The sequence below is a fragment of the Notothenia coriiceps genome, unplaced genomic scaffold (genome assembly GCF_000735185.1).
Source record: "Notothenia coriiceps isolate Sejong01 unplaced genomic scaffold, NC01 NC01_scaffold00028133, whole genome shotgun sequence".
Taxonomy (NCBI): Eukaryota; Metazoa; Chordata; class Actinopteri; order Perciformes; family Nototheniidae; genus Notothenia; species Notothenia coriiceps.
In genome coordinates, this window is record NW_011360834.1 from 790310 (window position 1) to 807108 (window position 16799).

Genomic DNA, 16799 nt, shown 5'->3' on the forward strand with positions numbered 1-16799 from the left:
ATTTTTAAATTTGAAAGAAAATGTCTCGGTTTCAAAACTTTAACAACAAGCATGCCATTTCAAACAACGGAGACCTCTGGAAGAACGCCATCGTCCCAACTGCCAAACTGGAAACAATTGCTGAAGCCAATTCGCAATCGGACAAAGGACTATATATTATAATTTTCAGATGCTTTTGAAATACAAGCTGAAGATAAGGGCAACGTGTTAATTGTGTGTTCTAATTGCAGGATGAACCCTCCTCCAAGGCAACTGCCCTTGCAACTATCCTGAATTGTGTCCTCAAGTTGTTGGACCAATAAACCAAAGTGCACCAGTGCGGGTATGTCTACTTGAAAAATGTATGTACTGCAAAGTATGCATACAATACGTTCTTGCTAAGTAAATCTACATCTCTTGCACTAAAAACGTTGTGAAACTCTACTTTTGAAATGTTGACAACGATTGAGTATTAATACTGATGTAAAATGAAACTGTTATGTAATGGGCTTTTCTCTTTTTTTGTATGTTTACTGCTTCTCAGCTGCTGGCACAGGCTTCCCTTGAGAGTGCTGGTGGAATCTTCAAGTGGAAATGTGCATTGAAAGTGGGACAAACAGAGGCGGAGGATTGGCTCGAATTTAAGTGTTTCTGCTGTTTTTAAATAAAGACTTTAAAAGGACCTTGTTGTTGTTCACTCGGTTTTGTAAATTTGTTCTGATTGTTTACAATAGTCAAATATATTTGTTAATGATACTGAGGTGTGTGGCATTTGTGATACTTGTAACTTGTTTTTAATTCTAGATTGATTGTAATTCCGATGCTTCTCTAAAAGTTGATAAACTGGCATTTAACATGGTCAGCTTTTATCTTCATTTAAATGTATTGGGACTTCCTATTTCCTGCTTCAAATTATTCATACATTGGTTATAGCAATAGTCACACAGCTTGTATTATCAGAAACTTCCACATGACTCAATTTGCATGTTGACCAACAAGGTTTTACTTAGTGAGGATGCTATGGCTTTCAACGGCAATTAAAACATAATTTTGACTATCTACATGTTGAGCCTAAGGATTGCATCACCTCATTCCTACAGTGTAAAATGGTACATTTTTGTTTTGCAAAAAATGCTGATGCATTTCAAATATCAATTCCCTGGAGGTATTTCCTAATCATTGCTGCATTTTAACTTGCAACATGATATTGGAGAAAGTGCCCTCTGCCAGCATGTGCTACTTTGCAGAGGAAAACGACTCCTGTCCTTTGTTGAGGTGCCTATTTGCCAGTAGGGGTGATCATCAGTTTTGCGTGTAGAAACAGCCTCGTCCTTCCCCCACCGCCTCTTTTTTTAACTTCTAGCAGAAGTGCGGATGTGAGTTGCATATTGATACGGAACAGGCCGCCACTTTATTTCTTTTATAGCAATGCGTGCCTAGGCAATGATCATTTCGTGGAGCTATGAATCCAGAGGAGCAGACCGTAACGTGGTTGATATCACTCGGAGTGCTCAGCTCGCCTAAAAAGAACATAGCGGACCCGGAGGAGTTTTTGAAAACCTCGCTGAAGGATGGGGTCGTCCTGTGCAAGCTCACGGAGAGACTTATACCTGGCTTTACTCCCAAGGTGAGTTGTTGATCTAAGTTTACTAAATCAACAAACGACAAATGATCGACGGCTGCTGGTGAAAGAAAGGGAGGGGTTTGATGAAAATGATACCGATATAAAACTTCTTCCTGCAGCAGGCCTTTCATTTCTGTAGCTCTCACTTCTTGAGCCGTGAAGTTTTAATAGTCGCCTGTGCGTTCAGTATGATGCCTCGTGAATCAAAATACAGCCGCATTTGTTTAGTTTTAAGATATGAGATTGCAATATGTGGTTTCCTGTGAAGCAAGCAAAAATGTTCCGCATTCTTGACATGAGTGAGTCGGTCTGAACACCCACCAAAACAGGACACATTATTCGGTAGGAAGAGTGCGTGAAACATTGGACACAGAGCCATATTGGAGACAGTGAGCTGGGGGTCATACAGGACACGGTTTTAAACAACTTTTTCGACATGATAAACCAACCATAATTACACGCTTAGTTGTTGAGATGACAAAGTTGATAATGACAAATAACAGTTGCAAAGACAGTTCGTCACTTCCTCCTGAAGGCTCTTCCCTTTACGACCTCCCCCTTTGAAAAAAGGCATCAATACAGCTGAAGCGGAGAATAAAACCGGAAGTAGTAACTTCTCTCTTTTCACATTTACTACCTCGCCTTTTGTTTGTTGCTGTTGACCTTGTTTGGTTGTCATACAATCCCCTATAAAAGAACAGTGTGATTTATACTTAATAAAAAGTCCAGATTGTTCCCTTCATTAAATATTTTAACGTTGCAATGCGGTCTTTAAACATAACTTTATTTTGAAAATTTGACAAGTGAGCGGATGTTTTCCCTAAATGTGTCTACTTTGACATTTCTATGGTGTAATGGTTTTGTATGCATGAAAAAGACCCAGAAAGAATCCACAGTTATTTTGTTAGTTCTGTATTTTTAACCGGATTTACTTAACTGTATAACTGTATGCGCTTTTATGTGAAATGAAAATGAAATATCACGTCGGTGTCAGGCTTGTGTCAGATGTGTGTCTGCCTTACTAAGCCGTAGTTTGTGTTTATATATTTATTTCGTCTGTGTGCTCAGTATTGCCAGGATCCGAGAACTGAAGCCGACTGCATTACCAACATCAAGGAGTTTTTAAGAGGATGCTCGTCTTTGAAAGTGGAGGTAAGTGTTAGTCAAGTTTAAGTGTATAAAAAATGCAATGTTACTTATGACACGGGCTGACCCCTCTTTCATGATCTCTTTACTCCTGAGCCCACTGCAGTTTATAGACAAGACTTAAACACACTCTTGCTTGTGTCGTGATCTGCTTAAACCCCGCTGGCATATGTTTTTCTCTCACATCCATGCTGTCAGTCACTCCCACTGACCAGACAGGAAGGGACCTGTCCTGTTGTTTTGAAATGGCCACAACTTAGTTTTCAACACTGTTTACTTCCTTTTTAAATTCCCTTTCTCTTTCATACTGCAGGGACATTTATATGTATTGCTTCAAATACTGGGTAATACACGGCATGGCTGTGTTGCTAAAGAGATGTTCTAATATTAGAAAGGGGCAAATCATTCACAGATGTTGGGAGTTTTCCCTGCCTCTGTACCCGCCTGTTTGTGAACGCCACACTGGACAGTAATGTGTCCTCTAGCTTTATAAATATTCCTTTCTGGTCTTGAGTCACCTCAGTTGGTTTCTTTAAACAGCTAATTGACTCAGCAAGCTGGCTCTCTGCAGAGTCAAGTGGTTTGGCACTCCTGCCCAGCTGGCTTGTTATGTCTGGGAGGTCCCCTTTGCTTTTATCCACCAACCCAGCCTTAGCCCATAATTAGACCTTTTGCGGCCCGCCAGTAGCTCATGGGCTGTCGTTTTTGGAGAGCCTCTGTCAAGTGGATCGGTCAGGGGATGTCTGTAGCGCAACGGCGAGCCATACCCTTCATTTTGGTCAGTGATGTGATCATGCTTGTATGTCACAATCAGCTGTCTTAGGAACATCCTAATCATCCTTGCACCCCCCCCCCCCGTTATGTTTTGTTTAGTTGTTTGTGTTACGTGTTTTGTCGTTTTTTCTTTTACCTGGAGCAATGTCTGTTTATTTTATAACTGAAAAAATATATATAGAAAAAAAAGTGATGTTACCATGCTTAGAGAACCTTTTTTTCCATAGCATATGGTGCCCGTTTGTCCTGTGACTGCACAAGGGGAGCAGTCATTCTGCTTTCACTTCTGCACTGAGATGCAGAAAGAGGAAGCGCCAATTACCGCTCAAATATTTTTAGCTGTGTTATTAACTGCATGAAATTATTTATTTGTTCTGGTTTTATACACTTACTATAGTAATTTAATTTAACATGACATGAATCATAGAAACTACTGGCGCTGGCAATGGTCAAGATGTCAAAACTGTTATTACTGATCAATACTTTGATGTAAGACCTATCTACTCCATTTTGTTTTATTATTGTGTATGGGGTTTTCCATTTTTTTTCTACTTTCAAAGAACAAGTACAAGATCATTTTGTACGACACTGTGTTCAACCCCCTTTTTAACACGATGAAAAGTGAGAAAAGTAAATCTTAGTAGTGATGTTGACCCTCAGGCCGATCCCACCTTACAGAGATCTAACAGTCACACTTTACCTCTAGATGAGGTTGTACGCAACTCATGACCAAGCCTGGACTGCTCAAACTCTACTGTATATTTAAGATGTTTTATTTAAAATGGGAAACCTTATCTGCTGGAGGAAAGAAGATAGCTGTTTGAGATCGAGTGATCAAGCAGTGTGGCTGTTTATGTGGCGAGCATCAGTGTGTGTGCACAAGTGCATAGCAAATTGCAAATGAGACCGGCACTGTCTGTTTTATTACAAACCAAACACTAAGTCACAAAATATGGGTCATGCTCAACATGTCGGATTTTATCTCTGTCTTGTTATAAGCTTATTCAAATCCCTGTGTTTCATTGTGTGTGTGTGGGGGTGTGGGTGTGTGCATGTGTGTGTATTGTTTGTTTTGCTGGATCCTCTCTGTGTCTGTGTAAATGTAAGCGTTACTGCTCGGATTTGTTTAGAACTTCGAAATTTAACTTGCTCTTCTTCATTTTCTCTGTTCCTTTCTTTCCAGGGGTTTGAACCAGAGTGCTTATACACTGGTGAGAACTTTGGCAAGGTGCTGACCACTTTGATGGCAGTCAACTTTGCCACACAAGGTAAGAGCTTTGCTGTCTGTCTGTACCTGGGTAAAAAAACATTTGAATTCTATAAAAGGTGGCACATTAGGCTAAATACTGCAGATAATGCTTCTTTGGTGTTCATCAGTGAAGCTTTACGTGTGTCTGTACTAGATGCAAATATTCGAATGAAATGCTTGAGTGGTTAAAAACTGAACAAGTATCGACATGTTAGCAGCAGTTGCCAGATTATTCTTTTTGATCCTCTACACATTTGTGCTATGATGGTGGTCATTTTCAAAGACGTTGTCCATGCAGCCCTTGTTAATCATGTTGAGTGTGTTTCCCATGGGCAGCTGGCATGGCAGTGTGTGTTTGGATCATGCTGAGTGCCATATTTACTCATGTAAACGCATCCAAAGCTTGATACACCATGAATTTGATCCTCTTTTGCTCATTTGATAGGTTTTGAATATGTTGATTAAACTCAAAATGCATAGTGACTTAATATCACTTTTAGACACACACATACACGTCCTTCTCAAGTGCATTTCTTCAATAAGGACACAGCTGAAAGTGTTTCACAGTGCAGCAGCCCCACAGCAATTTGTGGCTAATTACTTTGTTCGAGATTCCTCGTTTGAGGGCATTGGAGAGGTAATACCAGTCTGCCTGTAGTTTCCAGCTCACAGCTGCCACAAAAGCAGCAGCCTTACAATTATTAAGTCAGCAATTTTGGATAAATGTGCCCCTTCTGGATGCTCTCTGACAAATGCACAATGCTCCAATCTGTGTGTGTTATTCCTGTGTAAATGGCAGTGAAGATTGAGATTACAACTAATGATTATTTTCATTTTTTATCAATTAATTACTCTATAAAAGTCAGAGATTTTTTTAATTGATCTTCGCAATTTCCAAGACTCCAATTTGATTGTAATTCAAAATGCTTGTTTTATTTGACTAAAAGGTTTTTTAAAAAAAGGTATTCAATCTATATTGGTGTTCAGCACAAATGCACCCCATCTTCACCTTATCCTCACCTTATCCTCACTCTAGTAGCAGCAAATAATTGGCATGTTTGCTTGAGAAATGACTAAAATGATTAATTATCGTAATAGTATTTGGTCTTGTAATTAATCGGCTAAGTGTTTCAACACTACATGATATTACTCTCCTTTGGTGATGTGGCGCATATGCTATCACTACATGTACAGGAGGCATGCCACAGTGTGAAATGTAGACCACAAGCATCTGTCCGTACTCTCTTTTTGATATTCAAATCTTTGATATAGGCTGGCTATGCCCAGCAGCTGCTCTCTCATCTCTCAAAGTGAACTCGATTTAAAGTGGATTAGTCACAAGTTAGTTGATATGATCTAACAAAAGAGCCCCTCCATCTTTTAACTTGTGATTCTCTTCCAAGTCTGGCTTAGCTCCTGACTCAGTGTTTAGAATAAATGTTTGTTTTTAGGGTGATATGATCTTCAACATAGCCTGCACACAAAAATAACTTTGGTAACCTTAGAGCTGACAGAAGGGCTTGTTAGTCTTCTCTGTGTGTGTTGGGAGGGGCATGTGGATCCATGAGCCCCACCTGCTGTTCATGTGGACTCTCCCGCTGCCTTTAGTGTCCTTCTCATCAGTTCGGCCTCCCTGACATCTCAGCATATGGAAAGCAGTAGGGAATCTCCAGCCTTTACCTTACATAACATAGGTTACAGATGATCCCCTGATGAAACAAGATCACAAAAAAGTGTTATCGTAGCGCATTTCACTGTAAATGAAATGTCAGTTTTATAGGATCCGATTTGAACACCTCATTGGATCTGAATTAGAGGTGGCTAAGACTAATGGTGCACTCTTTTTATTTTATTTATTCTTCTTGGATATACAGTGAAGCTGGCATGCATCCAGTTTGCATTTAATAGGGAGTCCTCAGTGAGGGTGTTTCTGTTTGTTAGTGTAAGAGGTTGCAGGGTTGTCATGTGTCATTTTTCAAGTGAGTACCAGCTACAGAATTGATCCCTCTGTCAGCTCACCTCAAGGACTGCACTTACACTGCAGGACAGCTGGCAGCTCCTGGCACTAAATCACGGTTCCTCTGCTGCAGCGGCACAGTGATGACACTGTGGAGGGAATGAGTGTCGGTGTCATAAATGTGTTTGTTTTTTTCACCGAACTGCAGGGATAACAGACAGTGTTGGTGGGAAATGTAGCTAAATGTGTGTCAAGTAGCTATAGAAAGTATGAGTGATTACTGAAACATATTTATATTTTAGTCTAAAGACTGCATGCTGCATTCCTTCTTACAGCTGCTTTATCTAATGTGGTTGCAGTGTGCCAGCTTTGGTTAAATCAGATGATTCTATCAGGCATTGTTAATGTGTAGCGTGTGTTTTTTTGCTGGGGCTGTGCAGAGCAATGGACCATACTTGCATGAATTATCATGAAGTTGCCAGCCCCTTCAAGTATGTGTACCTGCGTCAACTGTGATAATGTTCTTTACCAGATAAGAACAAACCGTGTGTAAAAATCTGAATAAAATAGGTTCTGTATTTCCTCTGTCCGCAGACTGTGCTGCTGAGAGATGTTCGCAGTCCGGTGCCCACTCTCCTAGTCAGTCGGCATCTTCACACACACTCTCCTCTGCCAAAACCAAAGGCTCTCTGCGTAGACAATCCAAATCAGTGGTATGCTACTTCTTTATACACTACATATCGAATTTCTGTTTTTCTGTGTCGCTACTAATTTCACACATTTTGCTAATTTTGCAAACATTATGTTGAATGTATCAGTTAATTTATTTATTGTTAACCTCAAATGACTACACATTGCATTTCACTGCCCCATGACAAGCTAAAATATATAAAGAGAAGCCCAAATTATTTCTTAAAAAGCCTAATTTATAAGCTTAATGTGCAGTTTAAAAATATGGTGAATGTTTTTATTTATTTTACAATTCTTTATTTAGTTATATGTGCATCTTATACAATGTTCATGAACTTTATATAATAACAGAAGGGATGTTTCGTAACAGAGGCATACTTGACATAGTGAGGGACAATCCTGCAGGTGTAATAACAGTCAAACAAACAATAAATTAAAATATTTTGGTAATTAGACTAAGCACCCTTTTTCTTTTGGTGATAGAACTGGTTATCAGCTCATCGGTAGTTTGTTAATTCTATGAAATGTGGCCGTGTCTGGCGAATAAAGGGAAACCCAATCCTACCATAGCTCAGTAGGTGAATGTTTTTTTATAATGCACGCTGTGTATATAGAGCTAATACTGAGGATACATTTGTTTGTGTTGTTGACCGTCTCTCTATCAGGAGATGTCTGAGAACGGTGGAGGTGGGCAGCTGATGGTGAAGGCTCGCTTCAACTTCAAGCAGAACAATGAGGATGAGCTGTCCTTCAATAAAGGCGACTTGATCCATGTGATGCGGCAGGAGGAGGGGGGTTGGTGGGAGGGCTCCCTCAACACCAAGACGGGCTGGTTTCCCAGCAACTACGTCCGGGAGATCAAACCCTGCGGTGAGTCTGGCCACACAAACAAGATCATGAATTCCTGAGTATAATAGGGACTGTAAGTTTCATAAAGTTTCATTTAAAACTAAATAAAACTATTTGCGTTAGAGAATCGAGATAGAATGACAATGTCTTATCATCATCTGAAACTATTTTTCTTTCTTGAATTGGGTGTTTAAAATCTCCAACAGATTTTCTGAGAAGGTCATTATTTTCTGAATATTCTGTTAACATTTTTATTTTTCAAACATTCTGATATTTTGGTTGAAAAAGCTTTTAACAATTGTCCTATCCCTATCTATGTCCTCTACAGAGAAGCCTGTGTCTCCTAAAGGAACTCAGCTGACCAAGAACTACTACAGTGTGGTGAGTCAAAAATGATGCAGGGCATGGCTAATGTTTGATTCTTTTTGTCATACCACTTTAGAAATCAGAAATTAGTAAATGTAAAAATGTTTCTCATCTTAGCTGTCTATTTGGGTTTATCAAAATGTAGCGTTTTCTTGCTACTGCTTCTGTCCTGATGGAAAAAGAAGAAAACAATGATCTAACAGTAAATGAGTTAAGTTAAGGAGTTTATCAGCTCATACAACATAGGATCAGTGTGTCTGCTTGTCATTTAAGGTCTCTTCACTATGATCCGTTTTTCGGAAGTAATCTTGTTCTTAACTTCTAAAAATACAACAAGTAGCTTCTCCGTTTTGAAACCGCTCTCGTTCAGCAAAACTTCACTTCGTTTTTTCACATTTTGAGTGGACTAAACATAACCACAGTGATCAAATGTTGTTGACTAATAAATACACAATCATCTAGGTTATCGAGCAGTTTAACCTGAGATTTTAACTTGAAGGAAAAACTGTTTCCCTGGAATCTGTTTACGCAAAATATATTCAGATTTCTGTGCTGTTTTCCAGGTTGTACAAGACATCTTGGAACATGAGCGGGAGTTTGTCAAAGAACTACAAACAGTGCTGAGCTGTTATCTACGACCCCTGCAAGCCAGCGACAAGTAAGAGCATAAAACTTTGTGAAATAAGTGTTTAGATTTGAGTCAATATTCTTGAATTGACTGAAATTGTAATCAAAGATGATGATTACTGTACTTTCATGTTCATTGCATGTTGTAGGACAGTCCCTATAGTCTCCTCTTATGCTAAATATGTGTATATCCAGGCTGAGCAGTGCAGACAGCGCCACCCTGTGTGGAAACCTGGAGGAGATACTCACCTTCCAGCAGGGACTGTGTGCTGCTTTGGAGGACTGTACCAAGTAAGTCATGCTTTACACAGACCTCCATGAAATATGTGGTAGTTTGTTGAGTAAATTCAACATCTAATTTAACTTATATCAGAGGAGATCAATATTTGCACACCCCGTTGTGCTTGTATTGTAATCCATAATGAAATGCCTTTCAGAAGACTTTTCTAGTTTTCATTTATGTTTTATAGTCATGTTCTCCACTGCAAGCATACTATACATTACTGCCAAGTGTTCCGCAAAGCATATCATACTTCATTATATTTTCGCAATCACTTCCTTCCTCCCTGACATCTCTATTATAGTCACTTCTTCATGGTACAAATATAAACTTCAAAAACGTGTTTTTAAATAGCTAATCCATCCTTGTCCCTTTGCCTCATACATTATTCTTAATGTTTATTTCGCATTCATTCATTTGGTGCATTCAAGGTTCCTTATTTACGGTAGTCATACGAACATAGCTACAGTGTAGTTATGCCGATAAAAATCTTGTGTCACAGGCTTCTCCAACAGTGCAACACAAAACACAGATAAACAGAAAAATAGTAATACAAAAAGAAAATTAGTTTAAAAAAAAAAAGTGAAATTGTGCAATAAGAGTCTATATGCAAGTTTTTGAAATATGATAGGTAAATAGATAAATAATTTTAAAATATTTGTTTAAGTAGCAGCCAGATGAATATTAAGGATGATGTTTTAACTGTTCAGGTGTTTAACAGATGTTACACTGGTGTGGAAACTCTGACCAGCTACTTCAAACTAAGACAAATGTTTTCACTAGCTTTGAACGCCATTTGAAATGTCTGCCTTGGGGGAAAATACATTCATACGTAGAAGGTATGCTTTGGAAAATGGCCGCTAGGAATGTGAAGAATATACGATTGTTAGAATACAGTAAACTACATTATTTTAGGTTGAGACTTGGAATGTCTTCAATGTGTCTCAAATACAGTAGAGATGTTATGATTCTGTGGTGTTCTGTTGATTGGAAGTGAAATCAGGTGAGTGTTTAAGACCTGTATTCTGCCAGGTTTGAAAACTGCAAGCCCAGTCTTGTATTTGAACTGTCAGTAAAAACATCTGGATGAAGCCCTAAACAATTGCAGCTTTTGAGATATGTTCACTGCATGTTTTCCTCTTATCTCTTACCATATCTTTCTTTTACCCCAACTGTTTCTCTTTTAATTTGTAACCCCCCCTCTCACCTTGTTTCTGTGTTACTTTGCAGAGTCTCTGAAGGCCAGCAGCGAGTGGCGGGCTGCTATTTAAACCTGATGTCTCAGATCAAGACTCTCTATCTGGCTTATTGTTCCAGCCATCCTTCAGCTGTTTGCATCCTCACTGATCACAGGTCAGTCCTGCACACAACACAGCACAACACTGCCAAAATAAGTCTGATACCGACTGAGTCATATCGAGAATTTGGATGAACAGTGCAGAAGTAAAGTGTTACAGTCAGAAGAAAACTGTGGTAAATGGGACGTGTCAAGAAAACGTCATGTTTCAAATGTATGTGCACATGCATTTGGATATCCAAAATGATTACCAACCAACACACTGTGAAATGACACAGTTTTTGTGGTTTGCCTTTTTTAGAAAACTTTTAACAAGCCCCTCATATTTGGCTGCCCTCCCTACGTCCCATGTAGGCATATTAGAAATGACCACTCCCCGTCTGAGTATCTCCACTTGAATTTTGAGAAATATTGTGGCCATTTGTTCACAAGACAAATAAAGCAGACTGTGGCCAGAAGAGACATGTGCTAAAACAGATCGTGGATAAATGTATATTTTCAGATTATCCAAAATAATGTTTTACCTTTTTTAAAGCCCTTAATGTGCTATTCGGGACCCAAATAAGAGTATGAACCCAAAACGTAGCATAATATAGATGCTTTAAATCAGTAAGCATAACTTTAAGGTTTTGATATAGACCAGCAGGGGTCACAAGATGAATGAAAGGAGTCATGACATTATTTTCTGGGTAGGAAATTAAAGAAAAATTAACTGTTTAAAACAAATGTAGTAGTTTTATTCCTATGTGTCCAAAAAAGTATTCATATAAGGGATAATAATTAAGAAGGGATAGTACATGTTTCACTGAACCTTTCTTAAGGCATACACCCTGTAATGTGCAATGAGGTGAAAGGCAAACATGTGGAAACCATCAGTATGACCAACCAAATGCCCAAGACTTGCTTATCTTATCCTTTTTCACCCTACTTTTGAGGCAAGTCTGCATGTGTCTCGGTAGTCGTGTCCTTTTGTGAACTACTGCATGTTGTTACCTGTCGATGAGCTGCAGTTTAGCAATACACCGCACGGTGTCAGGCTTCCCTTCTGTAAACGTCTAAGAGGCTAAACTAAGTCTGATCGTTACTGTGAGATCTTCATATGCATTTTTCCCATTAAGTAAGACCTATTGGTATGGAAATCTATTGCATTGATCAGTCACTGTGAAATGGCAGACTAAAGAATTTAAATGATTGAATCTTGGCTTATGTAGAAGTGGTGTTTCATATTATACGCTGTGAACTGCACATTAAATTGAATAACACACAGGAAGCAGACCGTTGACAGGATACATAGAAATGTGGTTTTGTTGACAGGCAACCGAGACACTTTTTCACAGTAAGCAGATTTTCATCTCACTTGCAAAAGCCTCTTTTGTGACCTTTACATTTACTCAAAGTTACCTGTTAGTGTTAGTGGGTATCGTGTCAGTCTTAGTTTATAGAAACTCATGAATGGTGTTACTTTCAAGTCATGTTTTCAGTTTGGCTGCAAAGATTCAAAGGAGAAAAATAAAAACTATGACCTCATTTGCTCTGCCTTTAACACCATTACAGTCGGTTGTGGTCCATTCTAACACGCACCCCAGATGTGACAAACTGTGTGTTTTTCATCATTGCGTTACAAATAAATGGAAACCTTTAGCGGTTACATAAGTGTTGCCCACTTTCCTGTCCTCATTAGAAAGTGTGATGTTTTTAATTGCCTTCTCAGAGAACGTTTTATAATGCAGGTATTGTATAGTTTAAGTGCGTCTCGATGCATTTATGTTTATTTTTGCCCCTGTATGTAAATGCATCTTCGTTGGGGAGGCACACATCATGGACTGTGGAAACACATTTCCATTTGTGCACATTAAACTCAAGCTCCATCTTTTTTTCCACTTAACCTACACAGTCTGCATAATCTATAAGAAATTATTCTCTTGCAGTAATAGCAACATTTTATTAGATGGTAAAACCTTTATGTATCATACATTTTATATTAATATAAAGCCTAAATGTAACGCTATGGAATTAGCACCAAAGAAAATCTCAATCTTTATTTTTATTTATTTATATATATATTATTAAAATGTTGTTTTGTATTTGATTTTATGGTCTTTCAAGTTCTCATCATCAGAAATTGGCATCTTTGTAATGTTTTTTAACCTGTTTAGTCAGTTATTCTAAATCTTACAATCTAAAAACCTTAACTGTGCATTACAAGTGTTTTCTTTGTTCAACAGCGAGGAACTAGACAAGTTCATGGAGAGCCAGGGAGCCAGCGCTCCGGGGATCCTGGCTCTGACCACCAGCCTCAGTAAGCCCTTCATGAGGCTCGACAAATACCCCACGCTGCTGCAGGAGCTGGAGAGACATGTGGAGGTACAGGAGAAAATAAACATAGTATATATACAGTATATTTCTGACAATGTAAACTTATCTCTTTTGATCTCTGAATTTCTTGGTATATTACAGAATATTGAGGCTGCCATGTTTGCTGATGTTTTGTTTGGTTCCTCCACAGGAAGCTCACCCAGACTATGCTGACATTGTGAAGGCAACAGCAACATGCAGGAGCTTAGTGGTAAGTGTGGGACGTCCCGGGATTCTACATGCTCAAATGATATAGATAATATATAGTAATCCATATCGTTTTTCTACAAAAGCAGGCTTAAAGTTAAACAACCTATGATTGTTACATCATCCGCCATGAAGGCTACTGGGTATAGCTACTGCAAAAAACTTGCTCTTTGGTAACTGGCAATAGCTTCAAATAGCTACCATGAAAAACAAAAGCACTACCCTCTTCAGTTTTGGTCGTGTAATGTTTGACGCACTTACTTTGTTGCATACATTTTGACTTTATTTTCCTGGGAGATTGAACTCGGGGCCAGTTGTTGCAAATTAAAACAAAACTAGGAGAAACAAACTAAACAAAGATGATGTCATTATTTTCATAATTATAATTAAAAGCTTTTCAAAGGTATGCTATTACGTTTGTACTTTTGTGTTATTAACTGACTAAAACACTTAAATTAAATCAGTCTTGTGTTGGTTATTGTGAAGTTGTTATGACTTCACCTCTGTCAGACGGGCTACACACTAATGACATGGTAACGTTCCAAAGCACTTCAAAATAAATCAAGCACAGGTTGGCAGAGAGGCAAACAATTATGGAAGTTTGTGCTGCATGTTGAGTGATGTTCCTACAGTGGGTGTAAACTGAAATGCCATTTTAGACGGGATGGATTAGAAGCGAGTTACCGCATTGTGCCTCAGTGAAGATCACTCTGAGACAGTTTCCTCGGTAAAGCTCTGAGTTCCTAGTAAGAATAGATGATGTGACTCACACATGTCTGTTCAGCAGAGCTGCACAGCAATGCGGGAAAAAAATCATCACACAACAGTGAATGTTGCAATTTGCAAGTCTCATCTCTTTCTGTGTGGTTGGGTAGGCAGGCGTTTAAGGAAAGCTAGTTACAACCTCTGTAGTGCACAGAACATCATTCTTGTGTGCTGTGGAAAACGAAAGCAGCTGCATTGTCATTTTTCCTGTTTGAACAGGGAGCGCCCCTGCCTAGCACCTGAAATTGTTCTACGTTATGTTGCAGGTTACTCCATATACTTCTGGAAAATACGTAAATAAGAAATCTGAGTAAAGTTACATTTTCTAAAGCAGGAAAAAAAACCCTGGTGCACATTACTCAATGTTTCTAAAAATCAGGAAACCACCTTTTCGTTATGTGAGTTTATGTAATATAATTTGGATTTAAATCCAGAAATCAGGAAAAGATTTGAATAGCAGCTTTGCCTTGATGTGACTTATTTGGTTTTCAAATCTATCCAAAGTGACCCTTTATGTCTCATGGTAAATTATGAATTATGTAACACAATGTTTGTTGATGTGTAATATATATTTGTATTTTTGTCTGCCTGTGTGTCTGTGTGTTTAGACACAATGCCAGGAATTGCGAAAGCGTAGGAACCTGGAGCTCCAGATCTTGTCAGAGCCGGTGCGGGGCTGGGAGGGAGACAGCATGAAGAGCCTCGGTCACGTGGCCTACATGTCCCAGGTCCACGTCAAAAATGGGTCCAGTGAGGTGAGATACTTCGGCTTTGATGCAGCACGAGGACTGAAAGAAGTTGGAATCAATTGTCCCTTTTTGATCTATTTGTTAGAATTTGTATGGTGAAAGCTTCAGATTGGTTCCATTCAGTGAAAGAAGATAAAAGCACAACATGTGAAATGCTCTAGATTTGTTGGACCCATGCCAAGTCTCACGATTACTAGTAACCAGAAGTGTGTCAATCATTTAACTTAAGCTATGTGCGTTATAGGGTTCCCAATGTTAAGGAATCGTGTAGGCAAAAATCAATTGTCCATTTTTTGGAAATATCCCGCTGGTGTCAAAACAGAAACCTATGTAGGCCATAAGCATTCTGAAAACCATCTCTTCTTTCTTGTGTGGTTTCTGAGCAGGGGTTTACTTTGAAATGGTGGTTGGAAGAAAAGCCTTAGATAGACCTCTGAGTACCCTATCTTTTAATCGCTGCCAACCACTTTCCAACCACCATATTATATTAAGCCTTCTCGGGAGCTCATCTAATTTTCCATCTGTATTAAAAACAACAGACCAGCCAAATTGTATTAAGTATATGTATTAAGGATTAATCAAAAAATAATTACACAAACTTGAACTACTCACTTAATTTATGCTTTACAGATTAGCAAAGTGGTTCAAACTCAGTATTCTGAGAAAATGTAGGATGTGAATGAATTGTCACATAATCTCTATTGATAATCTATTAAACATCCGCAGACAATGCAACACTTTTAATTGTTGTTTCATAATCTATAAACTGTTGCAATGTTACAAAAAACGAGCAGGATCAGCTAAAGCCAACTTCCTTTAACTGTTTAAATGTATTTGTTCCGACATTACAACTACATTGTTTTCTCTCTTTCTCGCAGGAAAAAGAGGAGCGCTATCTAATGCTTTTCCCTAACATGCTAGTCATGCTTTCCGCCAGTCCCCGGATGAGTGGCTTTATTTATCAGGTGAGGACTGTCCCCTAAATCAATCATTCATGACCTTTTTTGTTATCTTTATACATTTGTATTTATTGGGCACACAATTTTAGTACTTTCAGGAGTCTCTTATCTACAATATCTTTGCCTTTATTTCAACTTTCCTTTTGTTTGTCCCCTTCAGGGAAGACTTCCGCTGACCGGCACCACAGTCACAAGACAAGCAGAGGATGCAGACAACGCCCACTATGCCTTGGACATCACAGGTTTGCATCTGAGTTATCCAACATAATGATGACTAATCTTCTTTTAGTTTAGTCGAAGATGTAGCAGTCACTCAGAATACAGAATCCTAGAGAAAGCCTCATTGAACAGCCGCAGGATTGTGTATTCAAAACTCTTAAAGTATGAACAAATGTCACTCCAGCCCAGGGAACTAATTAATATGAGATTACTCTAAACATAAAAAGTCACCCCCTTTTCCCTGTGAAATATACATGCCGGTGTCAAATACAAATATATCAGAATCGCCCTACTGTTGCAGTTGGTAGTTGCAACACACGTGAATATGGATAAAACATTTGATTCAGATAATCCCTTGATTTGCACAGTAAGAAATTCCCTCATGATATACCAAAACATATTGCTTCGCCATATCTATTCGTTTATGGCATCTTTGTTAAGAGGTTTGACATACATTTTGTGTTTAATCATGTATACTTATTGCCACAGTGCATGAATGACTATTTCTTGCAGAGATATTTAAAGTAGACCTAGATCTTCTATGATGCCTGCATTTCCTCAATAGGGGTTTCTACTTGTGGTTGTGTGTTGACTTCTGTGCAGCCATAGGTAGCTTTCACTAAAGTGTGTGTGTGTGTGTGTGTGTGTGTGTGTGTGTGTGTGTGTGTGTGTGTGTGTGTGTGTGTGTGTGTGTGTGTGTGTGTGTT

At 38.7% G+C, this 16799-nt stretch overlaps 1 protein-coding gene across 1 annotated transcript in view; it reads left to right on the forward strand.

Annotated features, from left to right (window-relative positions):
* The first annotated feature begins 1310 nt into the window (after window positions 1-1310).
* Window positions 1311-16799, forward strand: part of arhgef6 (Rac/Cdc42 guanine nucleotide exchange factor (GEF) 6) — a 23057-nt gene continuing 7568 nt past the window's right edge. Inside the window, exons 1-14 of the mRNA XM_010785703.1 lie at window positions 1311-1606; window positions 2672-2755; window positions 4707-4791; window positions 7324-7442; window positions 8085-8289; window positions 8597-8649; window positions 9198-9292; window positions 9457-9552; window positions 10772-10894; window positions 13064-13202; window positions 13345-13404; window positions 14774-14920; window positions 15793-15879; window positions 16034-16115. Coding sequence (XP_010784005.1) covers window positions 1442-1606; window positions 2672-2755; window positions 4707-4791; window positions 7324-7442; window positions 8085-8289; window positions 8597-8649; window positions 9198-9292; window positions 9457-9552; window positions 10772-10894; window positions 13064-13202; window positions 13345-13404; window positions 14774-14920; window positions 15793-15879; window positions 16034-16115 — 1540 coding nt within the window. The 5' untranslated portion in view covers window positions 1311-1441. The remainder of the gene's footprint in view (window positions 1607-2671; window positions 2756-4706; window positions 4792-7323; window positions 7443-8084; window positions 8290-8596; window positions 8650-9197; window positions 9293-9456; window positions 9553-10771; window positions 10895-13063; window positions 13203-13344; window positions 13405-14773; window positions 14921-15792; window positions 15880-16033; window positions 16116-16799) is intronic.